Raw genomic sequence first — 20,738 nt, 5'->3', positions numbered from 1 at the left:
GATATAATCTGTGGCTGGTTACAATATTAATGCTTCTGAGCTGTTTAAACATTTATGTTTAGAAAACTCTTCTTTTTTTTCTAAACTCCAGAAGCCTAATCATGGCCACAGTGGTCACTCATAAGACATATGTTTTGTGCCATGAGAGTATAGCCGAATCTCATGGCTCTTCATCCTTAACACTGCAGGAGAATGCAATTAGGCCCCAGTCTTTCGAAGTGTCACGAGCCTCTTTTCAGCATAGGACACTTCTTCTTTCACTACCTTCCAATCTCCAACAAAACCAGTCTTGTGATAAAAGTCATTAAATGTTTTCATTCTGACACGTAGAAGCCATACAACCGGGCAAAATGGCCGCACCGCCTCCATGCGTTCTAGTAATGCTGAAACAGAGCTTTTATCATCATCGGTTTTATCAAGACTAGATTTTGCTGACAAGGGTTCAGTAAAATTCTTTCAGGTATAAGTACTTCCCAGGGAGTAGCGACTGACTACAATTCCCTCAGCCTTGTGGGCTATCGAACGCATTAAAAAAATTGGCAAACATTAAGGACCTAATCACTTCGTACACAGCATTAACTGACAGAAGGTGTGATGCACAGTTCAATGAGGTAGAAATCTTAAAAGTTCTGACTTTGACAAACAGTGTAAACTTTGGTAGGGGCAATGTCTCTGTGCCTCATTTTCCCCATTTTTAAGATAGATTGGAACAGCTAAACATGGTTGCTTTGTGACAGTAAATGAGGATCACTTTCTTAAGTGCTCTGAAATGTTTGCCATGAGTTCAAGCATAGCAGGATGGGGGATGGTAGAATATGGTCCATGTAAGGAGCCAATGGAGCATACCTTACCCTATTAGCATCCATCCTGGAGACAGAGAGAAGGGACAGAGGTGTAACTGCAAACAAAGACCAATAACCCAATCTTCTAAACTGCCCTAGAAGTACCTCTCTTTGGTATGTGTCTAAATCTACAAGTTACAAGGTGGCACGTAACAAATTTTGAGCACAATCAAATTGAGTGTGGAAATTTAAAAGCACAATCGAGTTGGGCCTGAAAAAGTCAAGTACAATTGAGTTTGCCTAAATGAATCAGGTGTAATTGAGTTGAGTAACTGGATTGTGCTCAGCACTGGCCTTTTGCCAAAATGAGGGGCACATGACCAAACAGACACAACTCAATTGGTCTTAAAATTTTCACAGAATTATTTTTCTTAGAGCAAAAAAATTGTTTGCAGAATGGAAACATAAAGTTGAAAATTTGGTCGTGACAGCTAGTCAGTTATAGCTATTAAGTTATCCTATAGGCCTTTATGTTCCTTATAACAAAACCACTGTTCCAATGATTCTCAAACTTGAGTAAGCATCAGCACTATCTGGAGGGCTTGTTAAAATAAATCTTTATTTTATTTTTTTTTAATTTTTTAAATTTTAAGTAGGCTCCACACCCAATGTGGGGCTTGAACTCACAACCCTGAGATCAAGAGTCACACGCTCTATCAACTGGGCCAGTCATGCACCCCTAAACTATACCTTTAGCTCTAACCCTAGTGTTTCTGATTCCTCGGGTCTGAAAGGCATCTGAGAATTTGCGCATGTAAGAAATTCCGACGTAATGCTATCCTGCTGATCTGAGACCACACTTTGAGAGCCACTTCAACTGAGCTGAAACACTTAAAAAATATTTTTAAATACTTTCAATATTTAAAAAATATCTAATATTTTAAATATTAAGCAATAATACTTATTGTTTGTGTATGTCTTTATAAGTAAACTGTACTAGATTATGCAAATGTATTCATGATCATTTAAACTATCTAAATTGTCATTTATATTCTATCAATACTATCCCTATACTTGCTGTCTTGGTGCAGCTGTAACTAGATATTGCTAGTGACCTGAAATTTAAGGAAATCGTTGCATATTATTTTTATTTGGTCTAAAATAATTGTATCAGGAAGATAATGCATTAGAGACAGATTAGACAGACATAGAGTAGGAGCCACAGCACCTTTAGCAATACCTTTTCCAACCTTCTATACCATCTGCTTTAATAATGTGTAGCTTTCATTTATTCAATCAACAAATATTTACTGAGCATATAGTGTGCACTAGGCACAGGAAATAACAGGAGATAATGTGATTTGACACTCACCACATATTAGCATGTATTCTCAGCTAATTCTCACAACAACCCTATAAGGTAGGTGTTGTTATTATCCTCATTTGACAAATGAGGAAATTGAGGCACAGAGACGTTGAGTAAGATTGCAAAGCAGGGATTCACATTCTATGTGCCCTATTCTAAACACTTTACACATTTAATGCTAACAGTCTCTCAGGTAGGCATTACTCTGATCCCAGCATTAGGGATGAGGAATGGGGGCTCAGGGAAATAATTTAATCAAGACCATTCAGCCAAGTGAGGATTCAACCCCACCAACTGATCCCAGATCCCAGACTCCAAACGATTACATTAAAGCCAAATACAAAGAGCTCTTAGTAGGTACCCTACAGTCTTTTCACCCCTTCCAATTTATTCCAAACAACACAATTTCTCATGTTAGACCTTGCTCAGTAACTGTCAAGTTGGGCTGCCTACTATCTCCTTGATGTATTTTATGTTTTCTAATCTCAGAGTATTTGAAAGTGCTGTTTTCTTTGCCCTGTAAGCCCTGCATTTGAAATCCTACTCAATTAAGACCTTTCTCAAATACTGTACTATTCTTAAAGGGTTTTCTCAGCCCCCCAACTTTAATCCCATAACACTTAATTGCATAATTTCATCAACTCATAACTCTTTTTTTCTTTATAGGTAGAAGCTCCTTGAGGACATGAATGCATCTTATTAATCTCTGGAGTTCACGTTGCAGAAACATGACTAGGATTAACTGAATACTGACTGAATGGAATTGCAATAAGGAGGGGAAAAAATTATTGAAGAGAGAAGCAGAAACGGAGACTCTATTTCAGCAAGGACTCCATCTTAAGTCTCGAGAACTGTGTTATCTGGAGAACCCATAAAATATAGCTGTGTTTTGTTTTCTGCATAATTATCTAAATTCCAAAACATAACTCCTGCACTTTGGTTTAGGTAGACAAATCATTCTGAAATCATCCTTCAATTTCTGCTACTTATCCACAAATAGCTGCTATAATATTCATTCTTCCTTAAGTACCTTGGTTAATTAAGCATGGAATCATTTGAATCTAATAGCCAAAGGGAATAAAATAATATATCAGTTAAATGAGGTTCATCTAAGATTTCAAACGAAAATTCTGGCATGATTTATGATATTAAATAATTTGGCATTTGAAGGTATGAAGTTTTCACTTCGTAAGAAGATAAAAAACAGTCAAGGGGTCGGAGCCCCATGTCATTTGCAAAGGTAGTCGCAGGGATGAGTAAATATGGTAGTGTAGGAATACACTGAGCTCAGCAGCTATTAGGGGAGTGGCCACACACATGTGTATCTTTTTTTTTTTTTTCTTCAGCAAAAGCAATATTCCTAAGTGAAGGTCAAATCCACATGACCAACATTGCTAACTTTTGAATCTCGATCATGCCAGGCAGGAGGAACTTGCTTGCTTGAAATAGAGTTCATTCCACTTGCAGAAGCCAGCATTTAATAGCAGGCAAGCTTGGCAGGTAGAAATTATAAATACATTTGAAATTTTCTCAGCTCGTTTTACCCACCAGGGGTTGCTGTGATTTTCAGGATAATTTAAAGATAAGGCAGCAGGTCAGAACACGAAACATTAAAGAGGTTAACAAAGAAATGGCACAATGTTTTTTTTTTCCTCCCTGATAAAGGAAAGAAGACACACACATGCGTGTGCGTGTCTATGCACTTACATGACAAACAACAAACACTCTCTCTCCTTCTCTCTCTGTCTCTCTGAAACTCTCGAAACTACAGGCAACGAATCAATAGAAAAACCTTTCATTTGTCATGATCTTTCCTAAACGGACACTTTGCATAAGAAAACAAGAATTTTGGTTATCAGGGATAGAAAAGAACTGGCAGAGCATGTCTGTTTCAGAACACAGCCAACAAAGCCCTCTTTCCGTAGCGCAGTTTTATTTCACTGCAGACAGCGCAGTTTCACCTTCGGATTCTATTACCAACGCTAATCTCAAAGTCCCTTTTGCAAAAACGTTCCTTATGTGAACACCTCTTTAATAAACTCTCACCCAGTCAGGGGGTGAAGACATCAAAGGCTCTTCGAGCCTGGGATTCTGGAAGGATTACCTTTGAAACACACAGTTCTTTTGGTAAAGATACTAGAAAGAGCTAGATAGTTGTGAGGCTAGTACATGAATTCCTCTCACCTGATTTTGAACCCAGCCTGCCACTGATGGCATGAAGGTTGGCTACATGTGCTTCTAAATTTGTGATCCCAACCAGTTGTCCTGCCTTCAGGAGGAAGGACATGGACCCGCAAATGAAAGAATTCAGCACAGTTCTCATGTGGCAGGTCAGGAGAAATGGCCAGGAAGTGGGTGCTCAGGCCTCTGGAATGACAGAGGGTCACATCCGAGAGACCGTCCTATCTTGGGACTTCCTGTGTAACTGCTGACCACATGCTCCCTTGGCTGTAAGTGTTAAGACTTTACAAGAAGCTAAGATAACAAGGAAATAAGGAAGATTTAACGGTCAGAAAACAGGCAGAGCAGTGCTGTTAAAGGGGTTGAGAGCTCATGAAACAGCAAGGCTTAAGAAAAGGAACAGGACGGTTTCTCAGAGCAGGAAAACAATAAACATGGTTTGTTTTCTTCAAAGGAGATAGAAGAAGACAAAAGCAGGAAGTACTGTCCTTCCCTCATCCTGCCAGATTTTCAATGGAGAGTCAAGTGTGTGCATCAATCATGATAAGGGAGGAGAGACCAAAGTGATAACACCTTCAGTTTTTTGAAAGAAAAACACAAAAACGCATCACATAGCACACTGTTCTTCGGTTTGCTCTTTCAAAGAGTGCAGTGTGTGTCACACTAGGAAGCAGCTCACGTTGAAATAGTACCGTGCACGCCACACATGACCTCTCTTTAAACTTCCCGTAGGATTCTTGCTACTTAGCACCCAAGGAAGGCATGTGGGCCGGACAAAGAGTACTATTCCATATTTCTCCAGAACGAAGATTCTGGGTCCACACTACTTCGGTGCTTATAATCCTCAAGAATGCGGTGCTTTGCTGTGGCTACAAAGCATATTCCACATATTTAGATAATCACAAGTCAAATAGTTTTTAAAGCGTCTAGACTGTTTGCCAGAGAATTCTAGGAGAATGAATACTAACCACAGGCCCGCCAAATTTGGTATAACACTAAAAAAAAACAAAAAAACAAAAAAACCAAAAAACCAAAAAACAAAAAGAACAAATAATTTATTTGTACTCATAATCTCACAGTTGCACAATTGATGTAATATGCTCCCTGGTGGGCTTGGCCTATGATGTCACTTTTGGGGACGGAAATCAAATTTCACTAAATTCTATTAAATGAGAGTGAACTAATATATACAAGCTGCCTGACTTACCGATTCAGTTTCAAACAAAAAAAAATTTTTTTTTTTGGTAATTCAGTATTTTGGATACCAGTATGTATTTTCAAACAATAATAAAAAATCTCTGTTCAAAACAGTGGTTAGTCCCAGGCAAGCCTGAATAAATCTCTTTTACCCATAATGTATCTAAAATATAGTATTACATTTTTACTGTATTTGATTCTACAGAGGTGGCAAGGTACTAGAATAATTGCAGCTGACCTATATTGAGAACTTACAATTGGCCGGAAACTATGCCAAGAGCTTTGCATGGATGATCTCTTCTAATTTTCACAACAATCTTATGGTATAGATGAGGAAACTGAGCCTTAAGAATCATTTTGTGAGCTGCTCTAAACCACAAAGAAACATTGTATGATGGTGAGCTTGCAGAGTTGAACTCCAGAGACAATACTAAGCCTTAAGAAACCCAGGCCTCTAGTTCCCCTTAACAATAAGGGACCATCAATAGGTTACTTAACCAAACTGGAACTGTGTTTCTTCATGTACAAAGTTAGAGTCAGACATACAGATTCTTTGGGCTCCCTTTACTCTGAAAATTCTATTGTTACATTTATTAACTTCCAGATGTAGTTGTGTTTGATTGAGAATACATTCAGAGTTTCAAACTGGGGTAAGGTCAGCATCCCTCTCCCCCTTACCTGGGGCAGGCAGAAAGCTTCTAGGAAGAAGAAATTAGCTGTGGAATTAGGAATTCTAGAAGACATAGATAGGAAAGGGGTATAAGAAACTATTAGAGGAGAAACTAGGGTCTCATGAGAGTTTGAGTTCTTAGAGGGAGCTCTGTTATTAGGTTCCTTTGCTGGCTGGATTGTTTCTCTTTCTATGCAGGGTTTTACTCATTCCCGGACCATAGTTGAGGAGAATACCCAGTCAAAACTTCTTTCGTTTTTCTTATCCCTGAAACAAGTACATAGTCCCAGCAAAGCTTCCTAAAAGTTTTATCTCAAGCAACCAAAGAATTGGACAAGAAGTGAAAGGGCCTCCTGTTATATATACACGCTGCCTCTTTCTAATTATTTCTTCTCACTGTGGCTCTTGGAGAGAAAGACCAAAGTCTTTAAGTAAGTAAGGGATTGAAAGAAAAATCCATCTGCATTTTAGAAAAAAAAATATTCGGACTCCAAGTTTCTGCAGCATTTCTTTTTAGGAAGAATAAGAAGCTTCAGGGAGGAAGTGAGACTGAAATTCATGATTCTGCCTTCCAAAATGGCTGGGAATGGAGGAGTCAAGTGGAGGAAAAGAGGTGGGGAATATAGTCTTTATGGCTTATACCACCTAATCTTCTTCCCTTCCCTGTTTTACTGCAGATCTACCTAGAGCATTCAATAGGGCAAGGGGAAAAATGGACAAGATGATGTGAAAGAGAAGGAAGGACCAGAAATGTGGAGAGAAAGGGGGTCCTTTGGTCAGTACTAAGGAGCATTAATATATGAGAGAGGCGATTCAGGAAGGCTGTATATTCAAACATGAATATAAACATAGATAACAGAATATCAGGCTTAGAGTACATATCGTAGAGCTTATCTAGTCTTACCATGTTACCAATGGGAGAATTTTTTCTAGAGCATCTCTGACAAATGGTAAGGCAGTCTCTGTTTCAATATTCTAAGTTGCCTATTTTCTTCTTGGACAGCTCCAACAGTTAGAAACTACTGTAACTTGTAATATTATCACTTCCAAATATTTGTTTTGGTACCAGCTCAAGGAGGGGCGGGAAATTAGTCTTAACTATTTTTGCATCCCCAGAACCTCCAACTTAGTGCAGAGCATGTACTTAGTAAATTGATCGTCTAATTAATACGTAAGTATATTAATGGATATAAACTACCTGGAGAAACATACTAATCCATACAATTAACTCTTTACCTATTTTATAGCAATCAAAATATGTCCTAAATTTTCCTTTTTGCAGGCTAACTATAGTCAGTTTTCTCAACTAACCCTCACTGGTTCTGATGATGTAACTCTGGGAACCTATCATATTACCTATATGTACCTTTGTCATTTCTTATATAGATTCAAAAGAAATTAAAAAAAGAAGGGGTAATTAAAAGTCCTTTTATCACATCTATTCCTTTTTATTATTAGTCATAAAAGTCCTTTGAATTTTCTATAGTCTTCTTAAATACATACATCAATAATAAAATAATACGTGTTCACTATTTTAAAAATGAGAAAATTAAAATCTCTCATAATCCCAACATTCTGGGTGCATTTCCTGCCATTTGGGGGGGGGTTCTTTTGAAGATATTTTAATGTGATTTGATCATGCTATGGATATCATTAAAAAAAATTTTTTTTAATGTTTATTTATTTTTGAGAGAGGCAGAACATGAGCAGGGGAGGGGCAGAGAGAGAGGGAGACACAGAATGCGAAGCAGGGTCCAGGCTCTGAACTGTCAGCACAGAGCCCGACATGGGGCTCGAACTCACATATTGTGAGATCGTAAGCTGAGCCAAAGTCAGATGCTTAACCGACTGAGCCACCCAGGCACCCCAATTTTTTTTAATGACTATATATATCATCTTATACCTACTTTTTAACTTAATGCACTATGAGCATTTTCTCATGTTATTATCAGCTCTCCACAGAGACCATTTTAAGTATTATATTTCACTGAAGAGCTACCTAGTTATTTATCTAACTAATACCTCTGGTTGTACAGCACCCAATATATCACTACAATAAACAGGGCTTTAGAAAACAAATCCATGTACATGAATTTTTTCCACATCTTTCTTTGATGATCAGTTTAGGACAGATTACTAGAAGTGCAGTCAGTAGGTCAAAGGATATACATTTTTAACAAGACTTTTGAAATTCTCTTCCTCAGGATACATTTCCCAGCCCTCAAGACTAGATTCCCTTGTACCTGTTACTACAGGACCTTGCAATTCTTTTTCATAACCATCATCATTTTGAATACTTGGTTATATTTCTTTCCTTTTAGACTGCAAACTGCATTAAGGTAGGGCATGACCATTTTTGCTGACTGCGTTTTGCATAAAGCAAACATAGAGCACACAAAGGGTATTTTATTTAGTTGAATAATGTTAAATTGCTTCCTTAAAAGGGTGTTTGAATTGGTACCCCGGAAGCACTGTTGGCATTTATCCAACTCACTGCATTAACATCATAAAGCTATGATACCCCCAAATGGGACAAAATACTTAGTGTGATTCAATTTTTGTTACAGATGAAACCTGCGACTTAGAACTCATCTCTCAGCTATTATGAATTCACTGGGTATAGTAAACTCTGCACCGAAGATTCAGTGAGACTGTGACCTGAACATTACCAGCTCTCGGGGAAGAAAAGTTCCTTCTTGACGGGCGATGACCAGCGATGCTGTTTCTCCCTGCTTGGTGCTCCTCAGCATGGCCACGAGCTCTTCTTGAGTTCGTCCAGTGACATCTCTGCCATTTACCTAATGGATGCCATCATATGAACAGATCACAACACTTTTCGTCTCCTTCTACCCTAGATGGTTTCCACAGGTAAGTAGCAAATGGGCTCCTACAATTAATAAAGCTTGGAACAGATGAAACTGAATACATGAGCTCAAACCAACTATGCTCAAAGTACCAGTACCGCACTGACCATCATGACTGAGGTGCTAGATCCCTTTGTTTTTATATATTTAAACATTTTTTAACGTTTTATTTATTTTTGAGAGAGGCAGAGAGACAGAGCGTGAGTGGGAAAGGGGAAGAGAGAGAGGAAGACACACAATCTGAAGCCGTCTCCAGGCTCTGAGCTGTCAGCACAGAGCCTGACATGGGACTCAAACTCACAAACAGTGAGATCATGACCTGAGCCAAAGTCAGATGCTTAACTGACTGAGCCACCCAGGCGTCCCAGTGCTAGATCCTTTTAGATAGTCAGTAATTAATAGTTTCTCATAGGATATTACATTCTTAGGAAGGGAAAATCAAAGTGAGAGTGGAGAATGATTCCTACAACGGGAAAGAAGTGGATTTCAGATGCTTAACTGGCACCATTTTCTGCCTAACGCTAAAAAGCAAACAATAGACCACAATCACACAGCAAATTTCTTTGGAAGTAAAAGTCTTTTGTTACAATTAGTGTTCTCCATCTTTGAAAATTATAGTCTCCAGGTCATCATAGATTATTGGAAATTATAATTTGGAGCTGTATTAATTACTTGGTGCATCTTCTTTCATAACTAGAACTATATATAGTGTTGCTTCTATGCCATGAGAATGTTAAATAAAACCGGCCAGTTTCAACGAGGATGATTTCTTGAAAGGTAAGTTAACAATATATATTTCGCTAAGAAGATGATGCTATCACACAAAAATACATGGGAGGGGGGAATTCTCTTGCTTTGGGGGTGTTTCAAGTACATCTTTATAAGCCTAGATCAACCTGAGGCAGGCTGGCCTACGCCTGTGGGAAGTTTAAAGAAACTGCTACCAGAATATGGCTATAACTCTGAGACTTCTTAGCCATAATTGCATATATGATGAATTCCTGGATGATTCAAATTCCCAGGAACCCTAAGAGGTAGATATGAGAAGGAGGAAATAGGGAAGAGTTCTCAGTGTTACTTGTCCTTACATAACTGACTCTATGGGGGCTTAAAGTCAGTTTTTTTTAACATAATTAAAGTCCTTATCTTGTCTACAAGTGATAATTTTCAATTTTTATATTCAAAATATAAATATTAATGTATTTATGTAAACACCCAGGATACTTTACTGAAGATATTAGTTCTAATTCTTACCTCCAAAATTCTGTCCCCTGATTGCAGGCGGCCATCTTTTATTGCTGCTCCCTTTGGTAAAATGTTTTTTACAAAAATGGGACCAGGCCCATGTATGGAAGAGTCTCTGGTAACAACAGTGAAACCCAGTCCTTCAGGGCCTAGTGTGTAAGACCAGGAAAATGCACGGTCACCTTAAGTAGAAACCTTAACAGCAAAATCTACCTAATTTAGACTAATGTCAAGTAAGTAAATATTTACATTCCAGGAAATATTTTAAACACACTTCAGTTGTTCTGGCTGCAAATACAGATTATAGTTCCTGACAGGCCATGATGGTTTCAAAGTGAATTTAGGGCCCAATGCAGATGTGTAACACTTTCGTTTATTGAGGTACCAGAAGAAATACCACATGTTATCCATAAACCCAGGAGATTGATTTCTCAGTAAACCGTAAGAAGCCAAAGGCCATCTGACATGAGTTTCGTCAGGCACTCACTCAGCTAGCTTCCCTGCAGCTCCCTGCACCTGGGTCTCGATTCCTTGCATGCTGCATCCCATTGTCCCCTCCCTCACTCTTGGATTTCCAAACTCTCTCTTCCAGTGTGTGGTTTTCACTTTACCTGAAGGTATGCTCAAATATCTGTACCCTAAAGAATGCTTACTTCAATCTTACTTCTTCTTCAGCCTTCCGTCACCAATGACCTTACCCATGACCACATCCACTAATTTTTCCTATTCTGATCTGTCCCTTTCTCTAGCTTTGACACTTCTCCTCAGTTGTTTTCTTGAAATTAATGCCCCCCTCTGTGGTTTTCATACCTTTATTTTCTGATTATTTTCCTACCTCTCTGATCACATTATGTCTGTCACTCTCTCTTACCCACGGTTTTCCCACATGAACATAGATGTTTCCCAAGGCTCTTACCTGGTACAATTTGTTTTCTAGAGTCTCTGCCTTGGCCAGCTCCTGCTCCAATTACCGTCTCCCTATAGATGACACCTAAATCTCTCTGGCCCTAATTTCTCTGCTGTCAGCTTCTTACATATGACCATGCACATATTTCCACCAGCATTTCAAACTTCACTATGACCTCCCTTCTCTAATTCAGATCCTGGGCTTTTCACATATACTCATCTTCTACAAACTCTAATTTCTAGTAATGGCATCACCATTGAACAAGCCACCTGCAATTCTCTCTCTCTCCCTTCTCCTACATCCAGTCACCAGACAAGGCATGCATGTTATATTTAGACAGATGCAATGTATCCTTTATTGATACTTCATTGTTTGATCTCATCTTCGGCATATTATTCTGCTGTCAGATTAATCTTCCCAAAGTACAGCTGTGATGTCATAGTCTTTATTTTTGCATTTAAGGCTTTCTCATGGAGTCTTAAGTTATGTTCTGTGTCTGATTTATCTGTCCTCAAAGCACTCAATCCCATGTCTTAGACATAGCTGGATAATTTGTACAAAAAAAAACCCAAAAAACAATGCATTTATATAAAAAGCCTAATTGCTAAGCACACTAGAGAATTTGTACTTCCTAGTCCATACAGTTTCTTCTCAGTACAGAATTCTTAAGGGGGGACAAAATTCTGACCAGAGGATCTCTCAGAATAACCACCATATCCTAATTAAAGGCATATGTTATTTTCTTTTGATATACATTAATGAGTATTTTAAAACTACCTTGTGATCATTAAATTCTGTATTAATTCAGACAAAACTTTGAGATTTTGGTTTCTTTTGAACTGAGTCTTGAGAATCACATCAGATTGCAGAAGGCCGCAGAGGGGGAAGGGATTATCAGGAGGTTACAAAATAAACAAAAGCACAGAAGCGCATGAATGCTTATGTGTGTATATGTGTATAATACTACATAAATATGCATGTATATGAATGCCCTAGTCTCACTGATCTGGGCTTGAAATGCATAGAAAAGTTGGAAAAGATGAAGGTAAGGTTATACATGCTTTTGAAATTAAGTATGTTTTGAGAAACTGTTTGCAATGTTGAATTAGTGAAATTTCACTTACATCATTATATATAATAATTATCCATTATAATGATCACATACTTGCTTTTTTGAGAACTAAATGTTTAGCTGGTATAAAACTATCTTAGAGAGCCAGAAATAATATATGCGCTTTTTAGACTCTATCTACAAGGTGCTACAAAAATCACTCATCTTGTTGCAAAAAGGGCTCCACCGAATTTCAGTGCTTCTTTAGTGTTACGTTTTTCTCAGGTTTGCAATGGTTCTTTCCATTTGCCAACCTGTCTTTATCATTTTTGCTTTTGTTTCAAATACGCTATACTCTCCAGAAGGAAAGAATAAGAAAGTAGTACAATTTCGGGGCGCCTGGGTGGCGCCGTCGGTTAAGCGTCCGACTTCAGCCAGGTCACGATCTCGCGGTCAGTGAGTTCGAGCCCCGCGTCAGGCTCTGGGCTGATGGCTCGGAGCCTGGAGCCTGTTTCCGATTCTGTGTCTCCCTCTCTCTCTGCCCCTCCCCCGTTCATGCTCTGTCTCTCTCTGTCCCAAAAATAAATAAAAAACGTTGAAAAAAAAATTAAAAAAAAAAAGAAAGTAGTACAATTTCAAGAAACTTAGGTAACTTACTTAAATCTATTCTTCGATACAATTAAATGAAGGGAGAATGAACAAAATTAGCCTTAATGCATTTCTCTTAACCAATTTTACATGTTACAATAATAGAATGCTATTAAGCATCGTGTAATAATTACCTTTCTTTAGGTCAATCTTAATTTTCTTTGCATTTTTCTTGCTGCCAAACCCCATGAGAGGGGAGAGTGAGGGAGAGGATGGCTTTCTACCCAGTCTTGGGACTCGGGGGCTCTTGTTTTGTTGCAGGGAAGTCGATGCATCCTCTTCAGGACGCCCTGTTCCTGTGAGACTTGCTGTTTTTATTCCTGATATTCCATGGACAGGAGGAGGCAGCTTTGTTCTCAAAACACCATCATTGTCACCAAAAATGTTAAGCGGTCCAATGACTGATTTTTCATACTGGTCACGGTTTTGAGGTGGAAGCACATTGAGGAGGACGCTTGGGGACTTCATTGCCTGGCGGAAGACATCTTGAGCCCTTTAAAGAGAGGGAGTAAATATGTCACGACACCACGCTCTAGCGTGGCCCCTAATGCACCCCAAACCACGGCAACAGGAGTGCACAGTAGCACAGGGAAAGGAGAAACTGTCACTATTACTACCAGGATGGCTGCAAACTAAGTACTAGTTACCACTTAGGACTTGACCACGAGGTACCCAGACACGGGGCTGGCGACACTTGGGTCACTAACATGGACAATTCTCTCATTTGATCTTTTTTTTTTTTTTTTTTTTTTTAAAGTTTATTTATTTTTGAGACAGAGAGAGACAGAGCATGAACAGGGGAGGAGCAGAGAGAGAGGGAGACACAGAATCTGAAACAGGCTCCAGGCTCTGAGCTGTCAGCACAGAGTCCGACGCGGGGCTCGAACTCACGGACCGTGAGATCATGACCTGAGCTGAAGTCGGACGCTTAACCGACCGAGCCACCCGGGCGCCCCTCATTTGATCTTTTTAACAACTTTCCTAATCTTCTCATTTCCTCTTCGGTAAGTATAATTCACTCTTATTTTGCAAAATGAGGAAAATGAGGCTCAGAGAGATCAAACAACCCGTCCAAGTACCCACAACTTTTGAGTATTTCCGAATCTGAAAATCCGCCCAGAGGCAATTACTAAAGTAGATATAAAAGCAAACTTTAATTTTAGATGAAAAAAATTATTTTGTATTACTGACCAGATTATCAACTCGTTTCCTTTTAGGGCTTTATTCGAAAGTACAGGTCTTCCCTGAAATGCGCTGTGTTCCAGAATTTCAATTCTGACACAAACATTTCCTCCTGGAGATATTGATGATACTGGTTGTACCAAATGTCATAGCGAATTATCAATCTAATACGCACCCTCCCTGCTATTCTCTTATAGAGTGCCTGTATTTTTTACTTTTTTGTCTTAGTCCTGGGTGTTTTGCCTCAAATTTCCTACTGCCTTTTGTCTCCTTCATCCTTATGCCTCCTTGTGCCCCCTGACTACCTTGCCCAGCCTGTCTTGCCAACATGATCTACCCAAAAGGGTTACAGGAAAGCTGGGAGCCAGTAAATTCTTTCTTCTCCTCTTTCTCGAAACTCAGAAGTGATGGGGGAACCCCAGCAGCCCTCTGGTGACCACGACACAACTTAAAGAGAGCAGCCACTTAGTAAGGATGACAAAGCAGAAAGATGGAAAACGCCTCTCTTGCTGATGCTTGAGGAACTGCCTGCCGTACCACCTCTGGACCGCCGCCTCTGCACTTGGTTGTCTTTAGGAAAAAAATTAATCATCTTGTTTAAGCTTCCTTTATTTTAGGTCTGTGTCCTTAACAGCCATCCCAAATAATAATTAATCATAATTCCAACTGCCATCTGAGCGCCCCTCCCCCACCCACCAACCTCCACTTCAACCTTACTTCTCCATGTTGGTGGGGGAGGGGGAGAAGATCTCACAGAGGCAGCCCAACTCCTCTGGTCAGTTCCTTGCCTGGGAGTCAGTTTCTACTCCACACTACCTTCATACTGAATTTTCATGAGCCTCCGTTTCCACATTGCATACCTATCAAGTTCTTGTAAAAAGTAGAATGGTATTATTATTTTAAGAAATAGGCGTTTCGGTCTTTCTTCTTTTTTTTTTTTTTTCGAGAATAAGATTTGTTTACTTATTTATTTGTTTGAGAGACGGTGTGAGTGAGTGAGGGGCAGAGAGAGAAGGAAACAGATTCCCACGAGGGGCAGAAAGAGAGAGAGAGAATCCCATGCTAATAGCATGGAGCCCAAAGTGGGCGGGGCCTGAACTCACCTGAAGTGAGATCGTGACCTGAGCTGAAGTCAGATGCTTAACCGACTGAGACACCCAGGCTCCCCACAGTCTTTATTTCTTTCCACACTTAAGCAACCAGTGCCCACAGGCCCTCCTACCCACAACCACTTATACCGCCTGCCCCCAACTCCCGGTGCCATCAAACATACAAATACTGACAGAGTATGGTACAGAGAATATAGACAAGGAGTTGTTTTGGTCAGAAACAAGAGAAGCTGGTGGTCATTACTAAGGAATATTAATTAGTATTTGTTCCCTTGTTCCGGAACCCCACTGCAACGCCAACATACATTTAAAAAAATGGGCATCAGCACTGCATACTCTTAATTCTTGGCTATGAGAACCTATTCCCATAACATTTTCACATGCAGAAAAATGACTTCTTGGGGGAGAATATTTTATTTTGTTTTTTTCATTTGCTTCTATTACTGAGTCCTCACTGAAATCTCTCACAGATGTTTAGGTTTAAGGAAGACTGCAGACACAAAGCTGGTTAATTAATAAGCTGAACTAACAGTCTGTGAAAAGAGTCATTAAATACCAGTTTAACTGACCCATATCCCAAGCAAAACAAACCCATCTATCGATGATCCAGACAACCAGGCGGGAAGGCTTGGGGTATTCCGAAGTTTACTATTCCTGTGGCTGACAGGGACATGTGCAGGCTGCCTTCAAGGAAGCTCACACATAAGATGCATTTGAAAATGGATGTCCTGGGGTCATTCAAAGGCGACTGACCAGACATTCTACCTACTACCTACAGTTCTGATCACTAAGAGCTCAGTGATGATTTTAAGTACTCCAGGGATCAACACAGTAAATAAAACAATGGAAAAAAAATGCTTACTGAGCAAAGGTTTTGTCTACGAGGTCCACGTGGTTGATTTTTACGATACATTCATTTTCATGGAATAGTCCCTCCCGCTTGGACCTGCTATTTTCTTCAATGCCGCGGATGAAGAGTCCTAGAATCCTAAACGCAAAATTGAGGTTGAAATAGAATTACTGAGTAATAATATGCTAATTATTTCTCCGCTTGCAACTATTCAGAAGTATCGATTTCTCTTTGTGAAAGAAATTACCCTTTATATTCAGGCAACCGTTTGTCACTTAAATCCTTAGTAAAAAAAAAAAAAAAAAAAATCCACTGAAAAGAGAAAGCCCTTCAAGACAGATGCACATCAATAGTGACCCGGAGTACAATGGTCCACCACTCCATTGCCATGTTTGCGGTATTCTTAGAAAAGACCCCTACAGCTCAGTGGAGTTGAGGATACCGAGGCCTCTGGCTTGGAGAAGGCTGACTGTAATGGGTTAGTGCTGAGACAACCTGAGGCGTAATAGTGGGAGAGGATTAGGCATTCACCGCACTTTTGCGCAGCCTTACTACCTGTTCCAGTAATTTGCATTTTAAGAAGAAAGCAGACACCTAAGCACAGGTCATCGTGCTCAGTTTAAAAGGCGGTTCAGTCCCATTTGTTAGTGCCCCTGAAACAAGTACGTGTGGAGCATTTCCCATGCTCAGGATGGAGGAATAGGAGACACGGCTACAAGACTAGGACAATGAGTCAGTATGAGCTTGGCACGCAGTAGAAATTAAAAGCAAAAACCAAAAACCTACAGACATCCAGAAGTCCAGTCTTCATAGGAGGATCTGGGGGGAGAATGGGATGTAAACTGGTTCAGAAGAATGAGTAGGATTTAGGTAGGGGGAGAAAGGGATACACCTGGTGGCAGGATGAAGGCTGTGTGTTTATGTGGGGAGCCAACACTGGATGGGGAGGCCAGAGCCACACAGAGGGGCCTCGGACACTAGTTGATGGACTCAATCGAATGAGGCTGGAAATAGCAGTAGAGTCACCGCTCACTGCTTCTGAGGGAGACGGTGACATGATGGGGCAGGGCTTTGGGAAGACTTGTCTGAAACTGCAACCAGTAAGCGTTGGGATTCAGAGAAGAGAGCCGGAGGCTAATGGTGCTTTGTGGCTGTGGCTCAGAGTCAGGAGGGAAGGGGTTGAAAAAATGTCAATTACAGGAGAAAGAAAACGATAGCAATCAAGAATTAGATTGTGTGTGTGTATATGTGACTCTTACATTTTGGTAGTATCTAAACCCAAAACTAAGACATCAAACTTGTGTATGTTCCAGCTATTTCTCATGCGACCTAGCTTCCTCCTGGGGCATGTCAGGGTCCTAGCTGTGTTCCCAGAATAAGACAGAGAGATACGTTTTCCAAGAGGAATCTGCTGGGCATGGAGAAACAGCCATCTCCTTGTCCCTCGTCCTCTTGTCTTTCTGCTTTGTCATTCTTTCTTTCTTTTTTTTTTGTATACAGGCCTTGTATGTTATCACACAGCCCCTTTGTATTAAATCTCAGATCTGAATAAACTATGAGAACATTTTGTACGTGGATAACAGGGGCATCCATGGAGGAAGGGCAATCTCTAATGAAAGTGGAGGAGAAAACCATCTTCCCATTTAGAGCAGCCTCACAGTGAGCCCTTTGCCCCCAGGACCCAGTTCATTTAATGAGCTCGTGTCATCTGAAGATGGCAAGGGGTGGCACATGCGGTGGTATTTAGGTTTCTACTCCAGTGGATGCAGGGGACAGTCATGCCACCTATAGTAGGGAAGGCTCAGGGTCATGGGCACAAGTGTACAGGGGGTATTTTATACACTGCATTCCTGGTTCTATGTTAGTAAATTCACAATATTCTGTGTGGAAGAGAAAAGGGGCCAAAGCTACTATTTGATAAAGGATCTGAGATTCAAATTAATATTTTTAAGAAACTAATCCTACCTTAATCTCATAACATAATATTAAAAAATGACCTAGTCGACATGCAAAAGAAGAAGAAGAAGAAATAGAACAAAATAGTGTTTCTTCCTAAATGAAACAACTCTGTAATAGTTCACATTTTGGATTTTTGTTTTGGTGGATTCACAATAACATGATCCATTAGGAGGCTCACATGTGGTTATAAACTCGTTTATGTAAGCGATATTTTTTTAACAAGCATTCAAGTCTTCCTTTAATTTAATTCAGTACATCATCAGTCATGTAATGTTACTCCCTAGGATTTAATTTCACATTTTGGGAGATGAATTAATTCTTTCAGGCCACTGGGTTGCAATTTAGCTGGCATATTACAGCTGGAGTATGCGATGTGAACCTCGCTGATCCAAATAACCTAACTTTCCATGAAAAATTTATTGACAGGATAAGCTCAACTGTAAAACCCATGTGTCAGAGGTAATTTTGGTAAAATGTAAAACTGACTGATTTTATTAGTTTGGTTCCTGGCAACAAACCACTCCTGCCTTCTCTTTTCCACAGAAGGGATGGATTCCCTCCAGTTTGATTTCATCCAGACCAATGTGAGAAGGCTTAGAAAAGAATCTCTCACTATCCTCTTTGCCCCAAAGTTGTGGGCTGTGGTCTTCGTGTCCTCTGGGACCAAGGCTCTGGGGACTTAAAGACCAATGCTGGGGAGGAGCCAGTTAATTTGCATTCGTGAGCAGTGCTAAAGGAGGCTGAAATCCACTGCCCCACAGAACAAGAGGGGGGGACAATTGCTTCTTTTTCTTCTAATAATCGTTTAGAAGCTAACCCACCCCACACTCCTTGACCTCTTCTGCTTTTCTCACCGTATCACGGGCCTTGGCCACTCTACGAGCTTTGCAATTTTATCCAAACGTGTCCTATCCTTACATTATGTGTTGATCCTCACCGACCCATTCCTTCTTCTCTGTCGTCTTTAGCTGTCTTTACTAGGAAACTAAGGTATACTATGCTATCTTTACTGGAAAACAATTAGATTTCATGCTTTTAATTCTAAAACAAAACTACATTATTTTTTCTCTTAAGCCAATGAAATGAAAGTGCTTTTTACTTTGCAAGAACTCAGTTTTGTGTATATTTGTTTTGTTTCTTACTGTGCAAGCCAAGGGGCTTCCACACAAGTGGCATTCAACACCCTAAGCTATGGTACCTAATGAATCCATTGAGGCCTTATCTAGTACAGCCACCATTGTATTGCACTCAGGGTTTCCTATTCAACAACAGGTATGGCAGTGTTTTTCTAAAACTATATATATATATATATATATATGGAGAAATTGGAAGCAAAGTCAATTACAGTAGTCTTAGTAAATAATTAAATGTAAATTCTAATTTAAAATAATGACACAAGCCAATAAAAGGAAGGAAATTAAGCACTAAGTATACCACTATGACCTTAACTCACCCACCCCCCCCCAGCCCCCGTGCTCACACACTGAAACCATATGGCATTATGAAGTCAGACACTTGTGTGACACGCTCTGTACTCAGTTGCATCTAAACACATGGGTTGAGTTAAGTGTGCTGTTTCAGCCTGTACTCATTACTTCTTAACTTTTATTGGCTCATGTCTCCACTTCCATATTATTTTTTATGTTTTTTAATTAAATTTCCTTTCTATAATACTAATGGATAGCAAAAAAAAAATATACAACTATTTCACCAAGTTACTAAACAGTTGACCATGAACTTATAAAAGTTCACTTGTGAACCAGGCTTTTTCGTTTTAGCCATAATATTAATAATACTGATAATTTACACAATCATATGTTGTGTGTTTTACAAGGAGTTTTCATAGTTTTAATGTCATTTAATCCTCATAACCTTTATGTGAAGTAGGTATTCACAAGAGGCAAGCTTAGAGGACTTGCTCAAAGTTATGAAAGAGAGAACACTGAGATTCAAATCCAATTGTTCTGAATCCAAGTGTAGCACTCTTTCTATTCTTCAAGGCTTATGCAAGAAATCAGAACCAGGAAGGAGAAGGGAAGAAATCAATACATTTTAGTGTGTTTTCTCATTTGATGTAAAAGATGGTGATTTCTGGTCTATAGGGTCAACCTGTTTTCCGAACTATTGAAAATGACGTATGGTGACTGTCACATCGTACATTTCTTCATGTTTTGGAAATTGGGATGGTCTTGTGTTCTATTCCAGCTTCATTAAGCTAAAGGGCCTGGTAATTTAACCGCTCTGGCATTTCACAAAGCTCTATCAGTATACTTCTGCCAAAAGCCATTAGAATTTCTCATGACAACTGGATAAATACTCTTCCTGTCTATCAAAAACAACCTCAGCTTGTCCTGTGCCATAACCCATAACATTTATAAACACACTTATTAACACATACAGGAAATGAAACAATAAGAGCCACTAGCTTTTCAGTTCATTTCTTTTTAGAGAACACTCATTCCAGCAAGAGCTTGGCATCAGATGTTATTTGCAAAAAAAGGTGATGACTTTGCAATTACAGGTAGCAGATGGCTACCTGCTGAAAATGATGCCAACCAAAATATCATGACTAAATCTGCTTTTCCTGCTATGTGGCAGACTGAACTGAATAAATATTCAGAATCAGTAAATGAATACTATATAACCTTTGGGAAAATTTTTGCTCTAGAAAGAGCAATGGAGTGAGGGGGTATGGATCTGGATTTTGTGTGACTTTGAAAAAATTCA

At 39.5% G+C, this 20,738-nt stretch overlaps 1 protein-coding gene across 1 annotated transcript in view; it reads right to left on the bottom strand.

Annotated features, from left to right (window-relative positions):
* PARD3B (par-3 family cell polarity regulator beta) overlaps positions 1 to 20,738 on the bottom strand; it is a 1,003,697-nt gene that overhangs the window by 437,566 nt on the left and 545,393 nt on the right. Inside the window, exons 7-10 of the mRNA XM_042995147.1 lie at positions 16,065 to 16,190; positions 13,046 to 13,404; positions 10,315 to 10,454; positions 8,866 to 8,994 (exon numbers count right to left, since the gene is read on the bottom strand). Coding sequence (XP_042851081.1) covers positions 8,866 to 8,994; positions 10,315 to 10,454; positions 13,046 to 13,404; positions 16,065 to 16,190 — 754 coding nt within the window. The remainder of the gene's footprint in view (positions 1 to 8,865; positions 8,995 to 10,314; positions 10,455 to 13,045; positions 13,405 to 16,064; positions 16,191 to 20,738) is intronic.

This window comes from Panthera tigris, chromosome C1 (genome assembly GCF_018350195.1).
Source record: "Panthera tigris isolate Pti1 chromosome C1, P.tigris_Pti1_mat1.1, whole genome shotgun sequence".
In the NCBI taxonomy this organism is placed as follows: Eukaryota; Metazoa; Chordata; class Mammalia; order Carnivora; family Felidae; genus Panthera; species Panthera tigris.
This window is presented reverse-complemented; position numbering and strand designations above follow the sequence as displayed.